This window comes from Parasteatoda tepidariorum, chromosome 3 (assembly GCF_982258835.1).
Source record: "Parasteatoda tepidariorum strain Cologne lab strain chromosome 3, Ptep-v5.0, whole genome shotgun sequence".
NCBI classification, from domain to species: domain Eukaryota; kingdom Metazoa; phylum Arthropoda; class Arachnida; order Araneae; family Theridiidae; genus Parasteatoda; species Parasteatoda tepidariorum.
Genome location: NC_141757.1, coordinates 96,947,270 through 96,969,483, shown reverse-complemented (window position 1 = coordinate 96,969,483; position 22,214 = coordinate 96,947,270). Strand labels below are relative to the sequence as shown.

Here is a 22,214-nt window from a genome sequence, read left to right as displayed (position 1 = left end):
GGGTTTTTAACAACTTTGTTTCCATTAAAAAAGGAAATGTAATCTTTATTTTATATTAAAAAAATCATATTTAATTTAATAAAAAAACGCATTTAATTTAATAAAAAAGCTATGGACATTAGCTTAGAAATCCGTAGCAATTAAAATTTATTGCCATGACGAACCATTAAGAAGAATTTTTTTTAAAATTAGCAAATATGCTTTGGCTTTTTCTCATTTTTCTTTCATAAAAAAAAAAAAAAAAAAAAAAAAAAAAACTATTACTCTTTGTCATAATTTTGCCACATATCGTTGGTTCAAAACTAAAACGACTCTTCTGCACTATCTTCTCATGTTATTCGAATGAGAAGTGAGTGCAGAAGTGTCGTTTTAGTTTTGAACCAGCGATATGATTAGATGGCGTCATGAATACATAGACCAAATATTCAAAAACGAATTCTTTTCAAAATGTAGCTATATTTTCTAAGGACCTGTCCATATTGGAGTAAAGCAACTTTGTTTTCTGTTAATCGATGTATATAATAGAGAAAAAATTTCTGTATATTTTTTTAATTAGGACTTTTTAAAATGTGGATGTATGTGCCGATAGAAAAAAAAGTCCATAATTTCCTTCAGTTTCCATAACGCGATCAAAAACTTTTAGATTTGAAACTAAAAAATAATTTTAATTATTATAATGATTTTGTCTTGAAAAGACCTTCCTAACGGTATAGTAACCGGATTCAACAGGTTTATAAAATTGGTATTTTATGATTAGCATTATATTTAGAGGAAAAGGAGGCTACTGTGGACATGGGGGACAAGAGGAGACAACATGAATAGCTTCCCCCCCCCAGTCATATTTCCTAGGTGAGATGCCGTAAATTGGTAACATTTACGCGCAGTGAACCAAAAACGTACCACCCTGAATAACTTTTGATTTAATGATCGGATCTTCACGTTCTAGGGATCCATCTTAATAATTCGAGGGTGTGACTTCAAATATGCAAATTAATTAGTGCACGATATTTTATTTTAAGTCACGCAATGAGACACAAAAACATACTTTCCCTGAATAAACATAACTTTTGTTCAACAGATTTGATTTTCTAACCCCCGTAATATAGGAGGTAGCTGTAATCTGGGAAATATAGTCCCAATAGTTGGGTCGGGTGAGCTATCCAAAGTTTGGACCCCCAAATGTTAAGGGAATTGAAAAATTTTTGCACACTATTATAAAATTCTTTTATCTAAAGATAATTCCATGCAAAAAATAACTTTTAGTAAATATTTATTATTTAATAATAGTCTGATGTTGTTGATCATTTACGTCGCACTAGTGCTACACAATAGGCTATTGGCGACGGTCTGGTAAGCATCCCTTGAGGTTTGATCCTCTGCAGAGGGGATGACACTCCCGCTTCGGTAGCCCGGCGACCTGCACGCGAAGTCGAACACTTTATGGTAGAACAGCTTAACGAGGACCAATACTGCACACCCTCGGTCCCTACTCAGACTGATACAAGTGGTCACACACCCGCACGCTGACAGCAGCCAGTGATGCTTGACTTCGGTGATCTGCTGGGAACCGTGTTTTAACGATCAGTCCACTACGGGACAGTAATAGTCTGAAAACTTTTGAATCGTAAGGCATATTTTTTTTGTATCTTTTTAAAGTATCTAATTCCACATGGAAAATACAAAATTTGAGCGAAATTGGTTGATTAGTTCTTGAGAAATTGAATTTTATAAGTACGACTTTCTTAAAATTTAATTTCTCAGAATTAATCGATTTCGCTGAAATTTTGTATTTTGCCATGTGGAAAACTTACAATGTTTTGTTATCCAATTTATATGCGAACAAATAACTTGTTTTCATAAACATATTCGCTAACATAATACATAAATAGCTAAAATGACGATTAAAGATGGAGTACTGAAAGTTTTTGAAAGGGCCTCTGCCAAAAATTTTTGCCCCAGGGCCCCGAGGGGTGAAGTTACAGCACTGATCTCAGGCTGGCTTTTATAGTTCTGTGTTGACGCTCAATCAGTCCGTTCGCTTGTGGATGGTAAGCAGTTGTCCTAGAGGTTTGAAATCCCAAATATCTGCTCAACGATGAGAAGAGTTGGCATTCAAACTGGCGTCCTTGATCGGATGTAATGCATTGTGGTACGCCGAAACGAGAAAACCAGGTTGAAATCATGCCTTTTGCTACTGTTTCTGCTGATTGATCCGTCATAGGTAGTGCTTCAACCCATCTTGAAAAACGGTCAATCATCGTTAGCAAGTATCTGAAACCTTGGCAAGGAGGCAAGGGGCCAACAATGTCGATGTGAACATGTTGGAAGCGTTCGGGTGGGACCTTGAAGTCCATCAGAGGGGATTTTGTATGTTTCTGAACTTTGGATCGTTGGCAATCCACACATGCCCTGTACCATAATTGGCAATCTTTATTGATACTTGGCCATATGAATCTTTTCGTGATTAGTTTCCTTGTGCTTCTTATCCCTGTATGTGAGAGGCTATGAATAGAGGAAAATATATGTCTTCGAAATTTTAAGGGAATGTATGGACGGTTACTGGGTGTAGAGACATCACAATAAATCGATTTGTTGATTTCCGGAATGGGAATTTAAACCATTTTCAGTCTTGGATTGTTTTTCAAAATTATTAAATCATCATCGTTTTGAAAGTCTGCCATGGTTGAGTAATCGATTGGAAACGGTGTGGAGATGGCATTAATTCTAGAGAGAGCATCGGCCACAACGTTCTCTTCTCCAGCGACGTAGCGAATATCCGTTGAAAATTGAGCAATGTAACTCAATTGTCTGGCTTGTCTAGGGGAAGCTTTGTCCAGCTTTTGCTGAAAAGCGAAGATGATAGGTTTGTGGTCTGTGTAGATGGTGAAAGACCTTCCTTCCAAAATGTGTCTAAAATGCTTAATAGCAGTGTAGATTGACAACAGTTCCCTGTCATAAGCGTTGTATTTTTTCTGAGCGTCGGTTAAGGAGCGTGAAAAGAAAATTAATGGGCTCAATTCTCTTTGTTCGATTTGATGTATGACGGCCCCAATGGCTGTATCTGAAGCGTCACATGTCAGAGATATATTAGCATCAGAAGAGAGATGAACAAGCATTGTAGCATGACAAAGCGCTTCCTTGAGGTTTCTGAACGCATTGCGGGAATCTTCGGTCCATATTAGAGGTATTTTGCTATTTTTGCAATTTCCGCTGAGTAATGAGGTCAGAGGCTGCTGAAGCTTGGCGCAATTTGGGATGAAACGGTGATAAAAATTTATCATCCCTAAGAATCTGCGCAAGCTGGTGGATGATGTGGGCTCAGGTACGTTTTGTATGGCATCAACCTTCAACGGGAGAGGTCTTATTCCTTCGGTTGTTATTTCATATCCCAGATATTTAAGTTTGGAAGCTCCAAAAACACTTTTTGCAATGTTGATACATAAACCATAGTCGTTTAATCTTCGAAAAACTGCATATAAGTGTTCACGATGTGATTTTTCATCTGGCGAAGCAATTAGTATGTCATCTAAGTAGCAGAAAGTGAAATCTAATCCTGATAACACCATATTCATGAAGCGTTGAAATGATTGTGCCGCATTGCGCAAACCAAATGTCATTGTTGTGATAATCAATTTAGGCAGACATAATAACTTAATAAAGCTTTAATTAGCAAAATTAGGCTAGCCGCTGAGGACTACGTACTTATAAACATAAATAGTAAAGCAATTGAAAATCAAGCACAGTTACAGTTAAAACAAGATGTTAATAAATATCACCACATTCACCCCGAGCTATTTTAAGAGTTCAGGGAGTGACTTGAATCAGTCAGTAACAAAGTCTGAAAGATAAGCAGGTGGTCTTCGTATTCTGGATGTAGTAGGAGGCAAAGTCTCTTCCTGTTTTGGTCTCAAAAATGAGTCAGTGTTTTCCGAAGAACAGGTCTCATCAAGTGAGGATTCCAAAAGTTGATCATCAGTAGCCTCGTGGGAGCTGTCAGCAAGTGGGGTTTTTAGTAGAGAGGTTGCTAGCATATCTGCATCAAGGGTCTTTTCAGGAAGTAACCCTCTAGGAGCCAGGTGACGGACATTAACAGTAGTTTCCCTGCCGTCAGGTAACCTGACATGAGCATATCCCGGATTAGCCTCCAACAGCTCCACTTCTTGAACCATGGGCTGATACTTATTACTACGATTGTGGTTTTTCATTAGAATTGGGCCAGGAATGGTGAGCCATGTAGGTAGAGAGCAGCCAGTGTGGGAGCGTCTCGGATGTGCAAACATTCTTTCATGAGGGGTCTCATTAGTGGCAGTACATAGTAATGATCTAATCGAGTGGAGAGCAGGTTGTAGCATGGCTTGCCATTGATTTGTTGGAAGCCCTTCAGATTTAAGAGCCAGCTCAATAGTTTTCCAAATTATGCCATTGTATCCCTCGACCTGGCCATTACCCGCTGGATTATAGGCTGTTGTTCGGCTGGTAGCAATTCCTTGAGCTGTCAGGTATGATTTTAGTTCGTGAGACATGAAAGAAGTGCCCCTGTCTGAGTGGATATATGCAGGCATTCCAAAAAGATAGAAGAGAGTCTGCAAACAGGAGATGACAGTTGAAGTTGAGATATCGATTTTTGGAGACAACCAGGGGCTGGCGACACAGAAGCAATTAGATGAGCAGAGGCAGTAGTATTTATTTTATGCCGAGTTTTCGCTCGACACACACGTTGATAGTGACCGTTTTTTTCACACGAATGACAAACACTGTTTCTAGCCGGACAGTTATTTCGTATATGATTATCACTATTACCACAGAAAAAACATGATCCACGAGGAATTGCTGCAAGGGTTTCTTTTTCAAAAGCATCATCAGTACAGTCTAGTGCAGCAGAAGGCATAGGTTGTGAGTTAGTGAGATATGAAGCAGAATGAGCTTCAGCCAGTTCAAGAGCACGGGCTTGGTTGACTACATTGTCTAAAGTGATTGTTGTATTTTCGAGCAGACGCTCTCTAATGCGGGTATTCCGCAACCCTCTAATGAAAGCATCACGTATATACTCATTTTTATAAGTTTCAGCCGATACTTGTGTGAAGTTACAGTTTTTACTTAGTTGCTTTAAAACTTGAAGAAATTCGTTAACAGTTTCATTAGATAGTTGGTTTCTTGAGGCCAAGCAATGACGAGCGAAAATTTTATTCCTCTTTACTACGTAGAGTGCATCCAAAACAGAGATAGCGGCCGAGTAGCTGGTGGCTTCACTTATTGACTGGAAAACATTTGCTGATACATAATTAATTAGGAGTGGGAGTTTATTATCTTCATCAAGATTAGGCACCTTTGACAAAAAGTTTTCGAAAGTTTTCTTCCAATGTAGCCACTTATTTTCAGCGTTAGCACACGTGGGGTCGAAGTCGAAACGTTCCGGTTTCAGAAAGTTTTCCATGACGATGAATACCAGTACTCACATTTATCAGAATATAATTTTGCTAATTAAATTGTTGTGATAATCAATTTAGGCAGACATAATAACTTAATAAAGCTTTAATTAGCAAAATTAGGCTAGCCGCTGAGGACTACGTACTTATAAACATAAATAGTAAGACAATTGAAAATCAAGCACAGTTACAGTTAAAACAAGATGTTAATAAATATCACCACAGTCATGAATGGAAATTCAAACAGCCCGAAAGGTGTTATAATGGCCGTCTTTGGAATATCTGCTTCGTGCACTGGGATTTGTTGATAGGCTCTAATTAAATCAATGGACGAAAAAATTCTCTTTCCATGCAGAATAGAACCACAGTCAGTGAGGAATGGTAAAGGATAACGATCGGGAATGGTGATATTATTAAGGGCCCTATAGTCCCCACATGGCCTCCAATCACCTGATTTCTTTAGGGTAAGATGTAGAGGACTGGCCCAACTACTTTTGGATGGTCTGCAAGGACCTTGTTGCAACATAAAATCGAATTCAGCTTTTTCTGCTTTTAGTTTTTCTGCTGATAGCCTTCTGGCTCTAGCTGTAACAGGAGCACCTTTAGTCTCAATGAAATGTGCGATGTTGTGACTCTTGATTTTATTATAGGCGAGTGTTGGGCGCAAGAGGTCTGGAAATTCTTTGAGGATGGCTTCGTACTGATTTTGTACTGTGTTTAATGGTGAAACCGCACCGTAGCCCGGGTCACCAATAGAGGACAATGAAGTGATTCCATCGATTAATTTACGATTTTTACTGTCAACCAAAAGGTGAAAGTGAGACAAAAAGTCAATACCTATTATTGGTTTATTTACGTCAGCTATCACGAAAGGCCAATTGAATGATCTTCTTAGTCCTAAATCCAAATTTAGTAATTTTTGTCCATAAGTCTTAATTTTGGTTCCATTTGCAGCGAAAAGTTCCAGCTTCGCAACAGATCGCTTTTCTTTTGGTAGTGGTGGAATCACGGAAATTTCAGCACCTGTATCGATTAAAAATTGACTCGCACTCTCCTTGTCGCGATCAAAAAGACGACACAGCTCCACCCCTTGGTTCTCTGTCGTCCGCGAGAGCCGGGGATCTAGTTTTCCCGTTGGTGGAAGTTGGTCTCGTTTGGCCAGTCGCAAGGTTTATTACATTTAAAAGCTCTTTCGCCAAACTTTGAATGGTAATAACATATACTGCTTTCTGTACTATTACTCCTTCTTCTAGAATTGCTTCTGGAACGGTATCTGAACTGTTGATGCCTTGTAAGTTGCTTTTTATTCAGTTCGCTAACTTGCAGTGATAACTCTGATATCTGTTCTTGTAGTTTAAATAAAATACTGTCGTCCCTAGAGCTAGCTAAAGCAGCATTTTGAAGCGGTGTGGCTTTTATTTCCCACATTTTATCAGCCATTGTCGCCAATTTCGACAAATCGTCACCGCTGATTGATAAAATACTCGACATCGCCGTTGGTAATCTTTGCAGCCAGAGAGTTTTAAGAAAAGTTTCACTTACTTTATCGGAAGCCAAATTCCTCATCTCACATAATAGCTGAGAAGGTTTATTATCACCCAATTCCACTTCCGTTAATAATTTGTGGGTTTTTTGAGTTTCAGTTTCCGCGAAGATAGAAATGAGTCTGTCTTTTATGGCGATATATTTGTCATCTTTTGGTGGATCGATTAGGATATCCGACACTTGACATAGAATTTCAGCTTCAATTGAGATAACGACATAATCATACTTTGTTTGGTCTGTCGTTATTGCAGCATTTCGAAATTGAGCTTCTAGTTGCAGGAACCATATCTTTGGATCCGGTTTCCAAAACGGTGGAACTTTGATGTTAACCCTAGCAATGGTAGAAGACGAGGTGTCGCTTTTAGACTCATCTACATTTGCCATTTTCCTTTACGAAGTGATCACGTCCGGTTGTCACCAATGAAGGAGCTTTTTAGGCTGAATAATTTTCCCTTCAATATTTTTCAATCTTTAACAAGTAAAATAAATGATGACAGGAATAAGAAAATATCACAAGCAATTTATTTTACACTTTTTGGAACAGCAACAAAAACATGATTCACCACAAATGTTGTGTCCTTATGTAAATAACAAGTTAGGAATCTTGAGGCATCTTTATAAAAAGAACTTTGTTTATTATTTTTTCAACTACTCTCTCTAGTTACAGAATCGTTCGTAACCATGGCATCGTGAACAACGTTGCCACCGGAATTTGAGCCAGCACAAAAACAATTAAATTATAACACCTCGTGACACACTCCCACCTTTGATTGTTCTTAATAATCAAACACAAATCTCTTAGACATTCAAAGGTAGAAGAAGCTACAACAGTTGACGTCTAACGAAACTTAAATTAACTGTAACGAGTTGGTTTTCGTACAGCCCTACCACATTTAGTTTTCATTAAGTCTGTGCATCGTTCATCATCTCTAATCTCTCCAAATTCAGTTTCACCTTTGAGGCCATCAACTTTAGTTTTATCTATAAAGTTATTGATCTTTACTTGTTTAAATGGTTCACGGTTAAATATTTCATTTATGAAATCGAGTTCCAAAGGATGCAATCGTTGCACAGGACGAATTAGTTCGCCTTTTCCAGTTTTCAATTTTACGACTCTAACCGAGTTGTCCTTCCCAGGGAAAACTTCAACTACTCGTCCCATTGGCCAGTCTAGTCTCCTTTTGTCACACTCGATGAGGACCACATCTCCAATTTGTATTCGCTTGATAGGTTTTTTATTTTCCTGCCTATGAATAAGCATACTGAGGTACTCTTCCCGAAATCTCTTCTGGAGATCCTCTCTCAATTTCTGTTGATATCTGCACCTTTTGGCCAGGTTGACGCTATCTAAATTGTCTAAGTCAGGCACTCCCACCGTTTGAACGTCTTGAAGGAACATAGCTAGGGTTAGTGGTGTTAAGTCCTCTGGATCTTCAGATAAATAGTTGAGTGGCCTGGAGTTGATAACTGCTTCTGCATCACATAGAACGGTACTCAACTCTTCAAAATTTATGGATGCTTTTCCTAAAACTCTTCTCAGAAGGTTCTTCACCATTTGGACCATACGCTCCCAAAACCCACCCCACCAGGCGGCTGTAGGAGGGCTAAAGACCCATTGAATTCTCAAAATTAAACTCTCTTGAACTATTTTGCTCCAGTCGATAGAAGTCATTAAATTGACCGCTCCAACGAAATTTGTTCCGTTGTCGCTATATATAGTTCGTGATCTCCCACGTCTCGCTATAAATCTTCTTAGTCCAAGCCAGAATCCATCAGTTGAGAGGCTCTGTATCAGCTCTAAATGTATAGCCCGATACACGGCGCAGGTAAACAATAATATCCAAACTTTATCTCCATTCTTCAAATAGAGTGGCCCTGTCAAGTCAACCCCTGTCACCTTGAAAACCAACGCGTCTCGAACCCTGTCTTCAGGAAGGGAGGCAGGCACGGTTTCTAATTTCTTGGAAGAATATCTCTTACATCGAATGCATCGTTTCAAGATCCTTTGAACAGTCTTCCGACCTCTGAGAACCCAAAAAGTTTGTCGAAGATCTGACAGGACTACTTGAGTTCCACTGTGGCAAGAAACCAGATGCTTTTCATAAATTAACTTTTCCACAAGTGGGTGATCAGACGGTAAAACTATGGGACATTTGAAGTTTTCTTCATCTTCCCTTCTGAAAATTTTTGTCTTTATTCTTATCAGATCGTCGGCATCGCGGAAAGTGTTGAAGCCTTTCAATTTATTCTTCGTGACAGTGTCACCAAAACTTTCCTTCTGCACAATTTTTAGTAGTTTCTGCTCAGCCGAGTTTATATCGTCAACAGATAACTCTCCTCTTCTTATACTACCTGGGTTTCTACAATTTGTGCAGAATCGAAGGATCCATGCTACCATTCGTACTATAGTTGAGTATTTTGAAAACCGCTTCAAATACCAAGTAGTCTCATGAGTATGAAGATTGGTTACAACTACGGGTTTCTCTCTCTCTCTTGAGACCTCATCTTCATCGGTTTGTTCTGCTGAGTCGGGCCATTCCTCCTTTGACCCTTTAAGCCACGGTGGGCCCTCCCACCACTTAGACTCTTTAAGAGTTTGAACAGAGCATCCTCTTGAAGGGAGATCGGCTGGGTTGCTGTGCCCAGGAACGTGTCTCCACATTTCTCTTGAAGAGAGCTGAACTATTTCCTTTACTCTGTTGTTCACAAATGTACCCCAATTTTCGTTGTTCTTAATCCAATGGAGAACAGTTGTGGAATCCGACCAAAAGAATGCAGGTACATCTTCTAAACTCATAGCTTTCTGCATTGATTGTGCTAGTCGAGCGCCAATACTGCATGCCAGTAGCTCTAATCGAGGTATGGTTGTGAGCATATATGGCAGTACTTTTACTTTCGTTACTTGTACCGCCGGTACAAGTAAAAAGTACGTACTTTTACTTGTACTTCGTTACTTTTTAAATTTAGTACTTTTACTTGTACTTTCGTTACTTTTTTTGGGAAAAAGTACAAGTATTTGTAACGGAAATGTCGAATGAAATCGTTACTTTTTTATAAAACTCGGTGAGCTTTCTAAAAAAAAAATTTAAAAAAAAAAAAAAAAATGCTGCCGAAATGCAATTATTTTGCAAAATGAATAAAAATATTAATTAGGAAGTTATTTTCATTCATTTTATTCATTTTCGAGTTTTATGCTCCTGTTTAATACATTTTAAATAAAAAATGTTGGATTTTGTTATTACGTTTTTCAATTTTCTTTTTGAACTCACTAATAACACATTTTTGTCTTAATAGATAAAATAATATTTTATAACTAACTAGTAAATTTTTTACTAGTTAGTTATAAAATATTATTATATTATATAATATTAAACTAGTAAATTTTTTACTAAATACATTTTTACCTAGTAAATTTTTTACTAGAATTATGTTTATGCCCGACCTAGTCAAACAACGCTCAGTCAAATCTCTAAGAACTTCAGAACTATTTGTACTACTGAAAACTATTATAATTACTATTTTAACTCTTGAAAACTCGAAGGTAAACTGCTGTTTGTAGAAAATGCAACACCATGAAAGAATCATCAGAATCAAATGAAATTTAATGCAGAAACGACTTGTACTGATACAAATAAATGATGAAATTTTCAAAACAAAAGAAACAAATTAAGCGTCCGAAATCAGTATTTGGTGCAGCCACCACGCGCTGCAATAAGTGCTGCTATACGACGTGGCATGGAGTCAAACAGATGTTGAATATCTGCTTGAGGAAGAGAATTCCATATCGCTTGTATGCGCAACCAAAGTTCGTCTTTGGAAACTGCAGGACGCGGATCACGAGTGAGACGCCGACCAACCATATCCCACACGTGCTCAATAGGCGACATATCCGGCGAATAAGCAGGCCAAGGAAGAAGTTGCATGCGTTGTGCTGAACAGAAGTCTCTAACAGTCCGCGCAACATGTGGGCGTGCATTATCCTGCTGAAAGATAGCTCCAGGGATGCCTTGAAGGAAAGGAACGACTTCGGGCTGTAGCACTTCACGGACGTATCTGTTGCTATTGAGATTACCCTCAATTCGTATCAAATTGGATCGTCCATGATACGAAATCGCACCCCAGACCATAACTCCGGGTGTTCGACCACTATGTCGTTCAATAATACACTCAGGAAGGCAGCGTTGACCGGCATAACGTCTAACACGAACACGGCCATCATGGGTCCACAAATTGAAGCGTGATTCATCTGAAAAGACAACTTGGTGCCAATCAGCTCGCCAGTCTCTGTGCTCAAGAGCCCACTGCCGACGCAGCCGTGGATGATCCGCCGTGAGGGGAATCCTGTATAATGGCACCCTTGCACGCAATCCACGGCGCAGCAGACGACGACGAATTGACGAAGCCGACAATTGTACACCTGTAGCAGTAGACCAATGTGCTGCCAGCTGCCTGGAGGAAGCTGTGCGATCATTCACCGCCATGCGGAGCAGGTGTCGATCATCGCGCTCTGACGTCACCTTCTGTCGTCCAGTGCCTGTTTTTCGAGTTGTTCGGTGCTCGTCGGTCCACTGCTTCCAAACTCGCATCACTGTGGAACTGTTCCGCTGCATACGAGCTGCTATTGCGCGATAGGAAAATCCTCCTTCTCGAAGGCCGATTATCCTCCCTCGTTCAAACTCCGTAAGTTGCTTGAATTTCTTATTCTTCCGTCGTGGAGGCATACTCAGGTCTCACTAAACGTTTGCCACTAACAAATAATCATAGACTATTTTCAACGTCCCGCTACAGCACTTTATTTATACGCTTTCAGCATCAATTCAGAGGGCGCTGCGCGCGCCACGCACGCGCGATGGCTCTGAAACTTTATTAATTTGCATAATATCCTATAATTGACATTTGCTGCGAATTTCATTTGATTCTGATGATTCCTTCATGGTGTTGCATTTTCTACAAACAGCAGTTTATTAATTTAGCCGCTGATACTAAAATTCGTTTGCAAATTTTAATTATTCCGTTTGGCAGAAATGTTCGGAAAATGATTTTCTCGCATGACTTCAGCATTAGCCATTGCTACAAATAAAACTGAAGACTGTTCTGTTTCAACTTATACTGCACATTCAATTATTTTTTACTAGCTCAAAGATCACAAAGCTATCTGAAACCCCGTGCTTGCTTTGTTTATGTTTGTGCTTTTAAAACGCGTTTCTATAGAGTAAAACAATTTTAAATCAATGGCAATTTAAATAAATAAAAAAAATAAACTAAAAATTAAAATCAATAGATAAAATTTCTTTTTCGTGCAAATCCATTAAAAGTTTGATATTAAAATTATATTTGATTTTAAAATTATATTATACGATTAGTTCATAAAATTATATTATAATATTCCTCCGAACTGAAAAATAAATTAATGTCCGCAACTTTCAAAATTAAAAATAATTAAATAAATAAAACCAATTTTGCAAAAACATTGAAGAACATAAGAATATAAAATTTTAGATTACTTTGAATTTTCGATTTCCTAGAAATGTACTTTTAAATCGTTACTTTTTTTGTTTAGAACTTGTACTTTTACTTGTACTTTTTACTCGTTACTTTTTAAAATAAGAACTTTTTACTTTTTACTCGTTACATTTTTTAAAAATACTTGTACTTTTACTCGTTACTTTTTGAAAGTAACGTTGCCATATATGGTTGTGAATCGTATCGGCGCGACTCGTGACTTGGCCTGTAGTAGCTGTACATTAACACCCTTTTTTCCTTCTGATCTCAAATAAATTACGCAAGCGTAGCTCGACGCGCTAGCATCACAAAAGGTGTGCAAGCTGAAAGACTGTCGGTATCCTAAAGGAATCACACATTGGGGTATTCGTATGGTTTTCAATCTAGTCAAGTCGGACAGCCATTTGATAAATTTCTTCTCTGCTTCCTCAGGGAGTCGTTCATCCCAAGACAATTTTTTCTTCCAAGTTTCTTGCAGCAACAATTTAGGAATGATTGTCACCGGGCAAGTAAACCCTATGGGATCAAAAACCTTTTGAATGGAGGACAACACATTTCTTCTGGTAAAAGATTCACAGCTGCTATTAAATTGATCAGAATCACAAAAAAGTGCGTCCTCATTTCGGTCCCAGAGAAGACCAAGTACTTGGGAAGGCTCCAATTGAGTGTCACTTGTCGTACTTTCCCAGCCTCTAAGTTCAAAGTTTCCAAGTTGCATTAATTCGGTTGCTCCGGTCACGAAATGAGAAAGTTCTCGAACGGTATCAACTGACGTGACGCAATTGTCCACATAAAAACTTTTCTCCAAAATTTCAGCAACGTCACGATATTTTTGAGGGCAACTGTGTAAAAGGTTGTTGATCACAGCGCCAAGTATAAATGGGCTACAATTCAAAGACCAACCGTCTGTGTCTGTACGTCTTCATCTTCCTTTTTTCATAATCACTCCACCAAAAAAATCTTAAAAAATCTCGATCTTCTGGATTTATAGATATCTGTAAAAAAGCTTTCTTTATGTCGGAAATCACGCCAAGATTCTTTTCTCTAAATCTCATCAATATCGATGGAATGGTATCCAATACATTCAAACCCTTGTCTAAACAGTCGTTGAGAGAAAATTTACCCTTTTCTTTACTTGCGGCGTCAAATACTGGTCTTACTCTAGTTGTCGAATGTTCCTTAAAAACTCCTCTGTGAGGAAGAAAATGACACCTCCCCTTCGGAACTTCATCAGGAACCACCTCTATTATTTGATCCCTTTCCCATTCTTGGAAAACCGACTCATAGGCTAAATATCTTCCTGAAGAAATTAACTTGGATGTGGTGGAAATAAGTCTTTTTTCGGCAATGATTCGGTTATCCGGAAGATCAGTATTGTCTGTCCAGGGTAATTTAACCATATAGCGCCCATCAATATCAGTTGACAAGGTATCGTTGAAAAATTTCATCATTTCTTCTTCTTTTGGGGCCTTTTCTACAGGATCTTTGATTCCTAAAACTTCCATGTCCCAAAAGTGTTCTATTTTATCACTATGAATTAACATGGTGATACTCACAGAAGCATTAGTGCGTAATGGGTCGTAAGAATCATTGGTGGTTCTACCCATAACAAGCCAGCCTAAATGAGTTTCACAGGCAATCAACCCACATTGAAGACGTTCCATGTTTCCGGTGAATATCTGTCCGCAAAAGTCGGCACCAATTAACAGTTCTATATCAGGTGAACCTTCTCCGTAATCAGCAGTCCATATCTTTTTCTTATATAATTCCTTATTCCACGGTCCTCTTTTAAGTCTAGGAATTGTACCACAAATAGACTGCTGATCAAAAACTTGTATGTCCAGAGAAAAATTTCTACTTTGTGGTTTAAGAGTGATTTGGTAAAGCCCATGATCTTTCACTTGCCTCGTAACGCCGCCAAACAATGATTGGGCTAAACTTCTTCTTGTCGTAGGTTTAAGGCCCATTTCTTTAACAGTTCTCTTCAATATGTGAGAATTCTGGGAGCCACTGTCAATAAGAGCTCGAACCAGTTTTCTTTTCCCATTGGCTTCAATATTTACTAAGAGAGTCTGTAGAAGAACTTCGTTACCCTCTTTGGCGACCAACACATTACTTGAATCTACCCTTTCCTTAGCTGTCAACTCCCTTTTGTTTACTGGTAACTCGAAACACATAATTACGTGATGCCGCTTGGAACACATCATACATTTGAGTTTTGCTTTGCACTCTTTAGCCCTATGGTTAGCCTTGAAACAAATATAACACGCTTTCTTATTGCTTAAGACTTCTTTCTTCTTATCCAAAGACCAACTTTGTGCAATGAAGCAATCTCTACTTTCATGAGTTTTGTCACAGAACACACAAAATGGATGCCTCTGGGATATGTCACTAGAAACCAGAGTGCTGGCGGTGGGAATGACTTCGTCGATGTGTTGCTCTTTCTTAGACCTCAACCTTGTCCGAGCACCATCAAATCCATTTCTCGCCAGCTGTAAACGTTCTTCGTCTCCTCCAAAACGTAACAATTCAATCTTTGGAAGACGCATTCTTCGTTTTGTATTTGGCGATAAAGTGACGGAACTCGCCGCTCCATTCAACACAATTTGTTTACTGAAAAATATTTCACTTTCTGCTCTTGCCAAATCCATTTTTTGATCATGTTCTTCAATCTTATTATACTCAGCTTCAAATTCAACGTCTGTTTTTATATCGTTCAAAATTAATTCGTCACATTCTTTCATTTTATTAAAAACTCTATCTAAAGTAAAACACTGCTGTTTGATGTTTTTACTGTCAGGCGTTTGTTTTTCTAATTCGTCAAATAAACTTCCTATGGTTTTGGTAAAAGTCATTCTAAGTGGTTTACGTTTTCTGATTATGTCCTCCATTATACAAAAATTCAATGCTTTTCCTCTCACTATAAAATATTTCACTAACCTGTGTCAACTACGGATCACGTCGACGGGTCACCAAATGTTGTGTCCTTATGTAAATAACAAGTTAGGAATCTTGAGGCATCTTTATAAAAAGAACTTTGTTTATTATTTTTCCAACTACTCTCTCTAGTTACAGAATCGTTCGTAACCATGGCATCGTGAACAACGTTGCCACCGGAATTTGAGCCAGCACAAAAACAATTAAATTATAACACCTCGTGACACCACTCAGTACAAAACAAATATATCTATACAAGAGATTGGAAATTAAATTAAAGAGGGAACATAGAGCACGCTACAGATAATTAAAATAAATAACAAGCAATTATATCAAACTGCACTAAATTTTATTACAATTTATTACAATTCAAATCAAACAATAGGTACAAATTTCTCAATTTGTATCTATCTATTTTGAAAAATTAGGTTGGTTCGAACTTAGTTTCTTTAAAAAAAGTAGCTGCCAAGAATTGCTACAAACTTAGACTACTTTTTAAAAAAAGTAGTAAGCTACACAACAAACTAGGAAAAAAGTAACGAATACAGTAGTTACTCTACTTCATACCACACATGGTAGTAATAATAATGCACTTAGTGTTTTTCACTATCTTACATCGGCGTATCTATTTGTGTTACCCCGCATATGTAAATTAACATAAATAAAATTCAAAACAAATATTAAGAATTAAAATATTATTAATCTATGTGTTAACTTACGTAAAGTGCGAATTTTTCTGTTATTCTTGTTTAAAAAAACTTAACTTTCGTCAACTAAACTAAGTGATTTCAAAATAAGTGTACCAATTTGTAGGTAAACTAAAAAAAGGCTCTCTGTGGAAATCCTATGATGGGTAACCTCAACTTGTGTCTGTGGGTACAACCGGCTGAGCAACTGCGCATGCGCAGCGCGAAATTTTTGACGCCTCAGCCAGTTGTAAACAGCGAAAAGTTGCCAAATGTTGCAAACCTATCCCTTTACAACTGGCTGCGAGATTTTTGGCTTTGGATAGTAAGTTTATTAAATCATTGCCAGATGGTGCTGAATTTCAACGAACAGATGGTGATAAGAGGAATAAATTTTCATTTAATAATGATATTAAGTTTTTAATGAATTTTTAGAAATAGATTTTTTAAAATTGTCTTATAATATTCATGACAAGAAAAAATAAGTGTGTGAAGTAATTAACTTCTAATCTTATACTATAATACGAGGAATGGTTGCCAAGTCGAAAATCGCCCCAGAATTAATAAACTCCGGTAAACTTGGGGGTCTGGGGTTTTTGGCCACGAGGAATCGATTGGCGCCGGTTTTGAAGCGCTACGGTCGAGCAGTTCGGAGTAACAGATAGGATATTTTCAAACTTTATTAGTTCGCCATAATGGCTATAGATACTTTTCTCCACTCTTATAAATGTATGCTAATGCGAACCTTACAATTGAAATATTAATTTTCGACAACTTAAACCAATAATATACGAAGGAATTAATAATTTAGTTGTAAGGTTCGCATTAGTTTACATTTATCAAAGTGGAGAAAAGTTTAACTTTTGTGTTAAAATGTAATGTTTTGTAAATGTAAATGTTTTTTTTAAAAATAATAGTCGAAAAAATATTGAATTGTAAGGTAGGCAGTTTTCTTTAATATAATTTAAAAAATTTATTTTACATGGCAAAATACCGAATTTGTGCGAAATGAGTTGAACAGTTCCAGAAAAATCAAATTCTGAAAATGTCTTATATTTAATATTTGATTTCTCAGGCTCAACCAATTTCGCTCAAATTTTTTATTTTGCTATGTAAAATTATATTCTTCAAAATAATGTAAAAAATTGGATAGCTTAAAATTCAAAATATTGTTGACTATTATTAAAAAAAGGAAATAGTAACTAAAAGTTATTTCTTTTCGATTTTCATAATATAACAAAACAAAATACAAATGACAAAAATAACAACAACAAAAAATAAAATGATATGTTTATTCAGAGAAAGTACACTTCACGTTTGATCTAGTAACTTTAAATATTGTATATGCACTAATTAATTAATATGTTTCAGGTCTTTCCCTTGTTGTTCCGTCTTCTTTTAATAAAAAAAATATAAATATTTTTATAACATGTGAGCGTGACAGTTTGTGATTCACAAAATGCAAATTTTAATTTATGACATTCCTTAAAGGAAAAGCGAGAAACTCTTATGTCCAATATATCTCACTAGATGGCAGCATCAATGGAAGAAGTCATTATTATTTCAACCTACTAAAGTGGTGCCAGCTTCTGTACTTCTCTTTGTTCGACGCACAAAAGATTATCAGTAAAAACTAACATTAAATATATTTATTTATTATTTTTTTGGCATCAGCTTTGACAAGTCGTCGCAGTGTTGCCAGATTGGGCTACAAGTAGCGGATTGGGCTACTTTTAAAAGTCCCCGCTACTGAAAATTGAATTTTCGCTACTTGCTACTTTTTGGGCTACTTATTATTTTTCGAACGCTACAAATCTTAAATATATGCGCTACTTTTTTTCCTTACATAAATATATATATTTTTTTCAATTTTTCCCATTCCCATTATAAAATGATTCTGAAAGTTTGCAGCTTCTTTACCATTTTTAAAAAGAACATTTTTGTTGTTCTTGTAAACGTTCTCGCTTCAGTTTTGGATTCTTGATATGTTTTACTGATGGAGTCTATAATCTTTCCATGTTTATGTTTCAAATCGTAGACACGGGAAATCGCAAAGATATATATGGAAAAATGCACGAAGAGTATGATGGGGATTGGGGAAATTTTTTTTTAACTCCAACTATTATTAACCGTTTATCTTCTGGAAAAATGAATCACGTTACTCGCTTTGAAACTCAGAAAAATTAAATCCAAAGTCATTAAACCTGCTGAGTGAAAACAGTTGTTGTGAATGACAATGAGTTTCCAAAAAATATCGTACTGTTAAATGCTTTTTAGTGAATTCATTTTACTTTTGTAAATCACCATCATCTATTCACAGTTGCACGAAAAATATGAAAATTTTTATATCTCTCTAGAGCTTAGATTTGCCAGTTGTAAATGATTAAATTATTTTTTTAAAGGAAGCTATAATATGTTTTGCTATGGTTACAGTTATTATTTTTCACCTCATTTTGCCAAATATGCAATAAATAAATGAAACAAATAAATGAAGCAAATAAAAATGAAGTTTTGGATAGTTATCATATTAAAATAAAATTCGTATTACCAAACGCAAATGATAAACAGAATTGGCATCAAGGAGAACGACATGAAGAAATATTTCATAGAAGGCCAAGGCCCACCCAATGATGACGATGAAACGCAAAAGATGGATTTTGATTTTAAAACAAAAATATATACTATGAAATTTCAAATAATAATTAACTATAACAATGAAATTATGAATAAAAATGACTAAGTCAATTGAAACATAATGCACTTAGGGATTAGGAAAATTGAATAACGACAATTTTTTTAATTCGAAAATGTCAACATTTTAAACCTTTCGAAACATTTATAGTAATTGCAAAATACCTAGGAAAGATAATTACTTTGAATAATAAATACAGTAATGTATATGCTGTGTGTTATAAAAGGAGTTTAGAAAATTATTAAAGCTATACTACAGTGAAACTAGCGTAAACTGAACAGAAGTGAAACTACAATTTGATGGTTTTATAAGAGAAGTCATCTTATAAAAATGATAATAAATTGTTTTTACCAGTTTTGCACTTGATCATTAAAATCTTAGATAGCTGATTAACTTATAGAGATGGTCAACTTAACAGGTTTCACTGTGCAAGTAAAGTAAGCACAGCAACTAAGCGAGATGCGAGAAAAGAAAATATTTACCAGCATTTAGTACAAATCTATCTTTCTATCATTTTTTTTTCTAACTTTACAACAGATGTTACGGCTACTATAAATGAAAAAAAAATTAGTTAAAAATATTTGTTGCTTCGTAGACGCTTTAAAATACTGTTTCATACGTGACCCAAATCAAAATATTCATTTGTTCACTAAATTACTATCAAAACTATTTTCAATCGAGTTTGAAACAATTATTGATGCTGTTACAAAGAAAAGCAAAGTCATATTTCCCATCTGCGAGCTGAATGTTTGTACTTTGTATTGTTTCGAACTTCAGAGCAGAAATGACTAATTAAATTATTTTGCTTATCAAAAAAGGATTTTTTGCCTTTTATTTTCAAATGCACACAGATTTAGGCCCATGAAGTTGAACTTTTCTGAATTTCTTGTTGGAGATTGGGTCCTTGTTAGGTCTTATTTTTAATTTCCTCGAAACACGAGATAATTTTTATTAAAAAAAAAATTAGCTAGTGAGAACATTTTTATATGCGAGTAATTAAGGTTCATGAGGTTGGGGAACGAAGCGAGCTGAGGTCGAAACCACTTAGTATTCTTATGCAGCTCAAAGACCGCACCAACATTAAAATATCGAAGACAGTTCCGACTGATTTTAACACATAAAAAAGCTTGAAAAAACGAGCTATCCAATGTTTCTATAATTTTCTAATAACTTTACACTTTATTTATGCTGTGATATTAATATATATATATATATATACAGTGTTGCCAGAACTTAAGATTAAAAAGTAGCGAATGGGAGCTCCAAAAGTAGCGGATTCGAACATTTTGTAGCCCAAAAATAAATCTATATATATATATATATATATATATATATATATATATATATATATATATATATATATATATATATATATATATATATATATATATATATATATATATATATATATATATATATATATATATATATATATATATATATATATATATATATGTATATATATATATATATGTATATATATATATATATATATATATATATATATATATATATATATATATATATATATATATATATATATATATATATATATATATATATATATATATATATGTATATATATATATATATATATATATATATATATATATATATATATATATATATATATATATATATATATATATATATATATATGTATATATATATATATATATATATTAATATCACAGCATAAATAAAGTGTAAAGTTTGCCATGTTTTGAGTGCTCCAATTTATTTGGCTATATTTCTGTAAAACAGCGCCGTTTGCCAGAAAACACTTAAATTATAGAAACATTGTATAGCTCGTTTTTTCAAGCTTTTTTATGTGTTAAAATCAGTCGGAACTGTCTTCGATATTTTAATGTTGGTGCGGTCTTTGAGCTGCATAAGAATACTAAGTGGTTTCGACCTCAGCTCGCTTCGTTCCCCAACCTCATGAACCTTAATTACTCGCATATAAAAATGTTCTCACTAGCTAATTTTTTTTTAATAAAAATTATCTCGTGTTTCGAGGAAATTAAAAATAAGACCTAACAAGGACCCAATCTCCAACAAGAAATTCAGAAAAGTTCAACTTCATGGGCCTACATCTGTGTGCATTTGAAAATAAAAGGCAAAAAATCCTTTTTTGATAAGCAAAATAATTTAATTAGTCATTTCTGCTCTGAAGTTCGAAACAATACAAAGTACAAACATTCAGCTCGCAGATGGGAAATATGACTTTGCTTTTCTTTGTAACAGCATCAATAATTGTTTCAAACTCGATTGAAAATAGTTTTGATAGTAATTTAGTGAACAAATGAATATTTTGATTTGGGTCACGTATGAAACAGTATTTTAAAGCGTCTACGAAGCAACAAATATTCTTAACTAATTTTTTTTTCATTTATAGTAGCCGTAACATCGGTTGTAAAGTTAGAAAAAAAAATGATAGAAAGATAGATTTGTACTAAATGCTCGTAAATATTTTCTTTTCTCGCATCTCGTTTAGTTGCTGTGCTTACTTTACTTGCACAGTGAAACCTGTTAAGTTGACCATCTCTATAAGTTAATCAGCTATCTAAGATTTTAATGATCAAGTGCAAAGCTGGTAAAAACAATTTATTATCATTTTTATAAGATGACTTCTCTTATAAAACCATCAAATTGTAGTTCCACTTCTGTTCAGTTTACGCTAGTTTCACTGTAGTATAGCTTTAATAATTTTCTAAACTCCTTTTATAACACACAGCATATACATTACTGTATTTATTATTCAAAGTAATTATCTTTCCTAGGTATTTTGCAATTACTATAAATGTTTCGAAAGGTTTAAAATGTTGACATTTTCGAATTAAAAAAATTGTCGTTATTCAATTTTCCTAATCCCTAAATGCATTATGTTTCAATTGACTTAGTCATTTTTATTCATAATTTCATTGTTATAGTTAATTATTATTTGAAATTTCATAGTATATATTTTTGTTTTAAAATCAAAATCCATCTTTTGCGTTTCATCGTCATCATTGGGTGGGCCTTGGCCTTCTATGAAATATTTCTTCATGTCGTTCTCCTTGATGCCAATTCTGTTTATCATTTGCGTTTGGTAATACGAATTTTATTTTAATATGATAACTATCCAAAACTTCATTTTTATTTGCTTCATTTATTTGTTTCATTTATTTATTGCATATTTGGCAAAATGAGGTGAAAAATAATAACTGTAACCATAGCAAAACATATTATAGCTTCCTTTAAAAAAATAATTTAATCATTTACAACTGGCAAATCTAAGCTCTAGAGAGATATAAAAATTTTCATATTTTTCGTGCAACTGTGAATAGATGATGGTGATTTACAAAAGTAAAATGAATTCACTAAAAAGCATTTAACAGGAGGGGAGAGTGGGGTCAATTGTAACATTTTTTACTTAACTATTTT

The 22,214-nt window shown here is 35.3% G+C and overlaps 4 protein-coding genes across 4 annotated transcripts; all 4 read right to left on the bottom strand.

Annotated features, from left to right (window-relative positions):
• Positions 1-3,821: 3,821 nt before the first annotated feature.
• LOC147814088 (uncharacterized) lies at positions 3,822-5,434 on the bottom strand. Its single transcript, XM_087160194.1, has 2 exons — positions 4,754-5,434; positions 3,822-4,583 (listed from the first exon to the last, which is right to left on the bottom strand). The coding sequence occupies exons 1-2, from the start codon at positions 5,432-5,434 to the stop codon at positions 3,822-3,824; spliced, it is 1,443 nt and encodes a 480-aa protein (XP_087016320.1).
• Positions 5,435-5,619: 185 nt separating this feature from the next.
• On the bottom strand, positions 5,620-7,355 carry LOC147814087 (uncharacterized). Its single transcript, XM_087160193.1, has 2 exons — positions 6,605-7,355; positions 5,620-6,449 (listed from the first exon to the last, which is right to left on the bottom strand). Exons 1-2 carry the CDS (start codon positions 7,353-7,355, stop codon positions 5,620-5,622), a joined length of 1,581 nt encoding a protein of 526 aa, XP_087016319.1.
• A 469-nt stretch (positions 7,356-7,824) lies between these two features.
• On the bottom strand, positions 7,825-9,846 carry LOC147814086 (uncharacterized). The gene has a single exon (XM_087160192.1). It carries the CDS (start codon positions 9,844-9,846, stop codon positions 7,825-7,827), a length of 2,022 nt encoding a protein of 673 aa, XP_087016318.1.
• A 3,511-nt stretch (positions 9,847-13,357) lies between these two features.
• Positions 13,358-15,364, bottom strand: LOC147814085 (uncharacterized). The gene has a single exon (XM_087160191.1). It carries the CDS (start codon positions 15,362-15,364, stop codon positions 13,358-13,360), a length of 2,007 nt encoding a protein of 668 aa, XP_087016317.1.
• Positions 15,365-22,214: the final 6,850 nt, after the last annotated feature.

Bases quoted from the DNA above. Each gene is read 5' to 3' on its own strand.
- LOC147814088 (XM_087160194.1), bottom strand. From the start codon at position 5,434: ATGGAAAACTTTCTGAAACCGGAACGTTTCGACTTCGACCCCACGTGT. The intron at 4,584-4,753 runs GTTTGTCATTCG...TCCTGTTTGCAG, and splicing joins ACTGTCCGGCTAGAAACAGT to ACTCTCTTCTATCTTTTTGG.
- LOC147814087 (XM_087160193.1), bottom strand. From the start codon at position 7,355: ATGGCAAATGTAGATGAGTCTAAAAGCGACACCTCGTCTTCTACCATT. The intron at 6,450-6,604 runs GTAATAAACCTT...TAATCGATACAG, and splicing joins TGGCGAAAGAGCTTTTAAAT to GTGCTGAAATTTCCGTGATT.
- LOC147814086 (XM_087160192.1), bottom strand. From the start codon at position 9,846: ATGCTCACAACCATACCTCGATTAGAGCTACTGGCATGCAGTATTGGC.
- LOC147814085 (XM_087160191.1), bottom strand. From the start codon at position 15,364: ATGGAGGACATAATCAGAAAACGTAAACCACTTAGAATGACTTTTACC.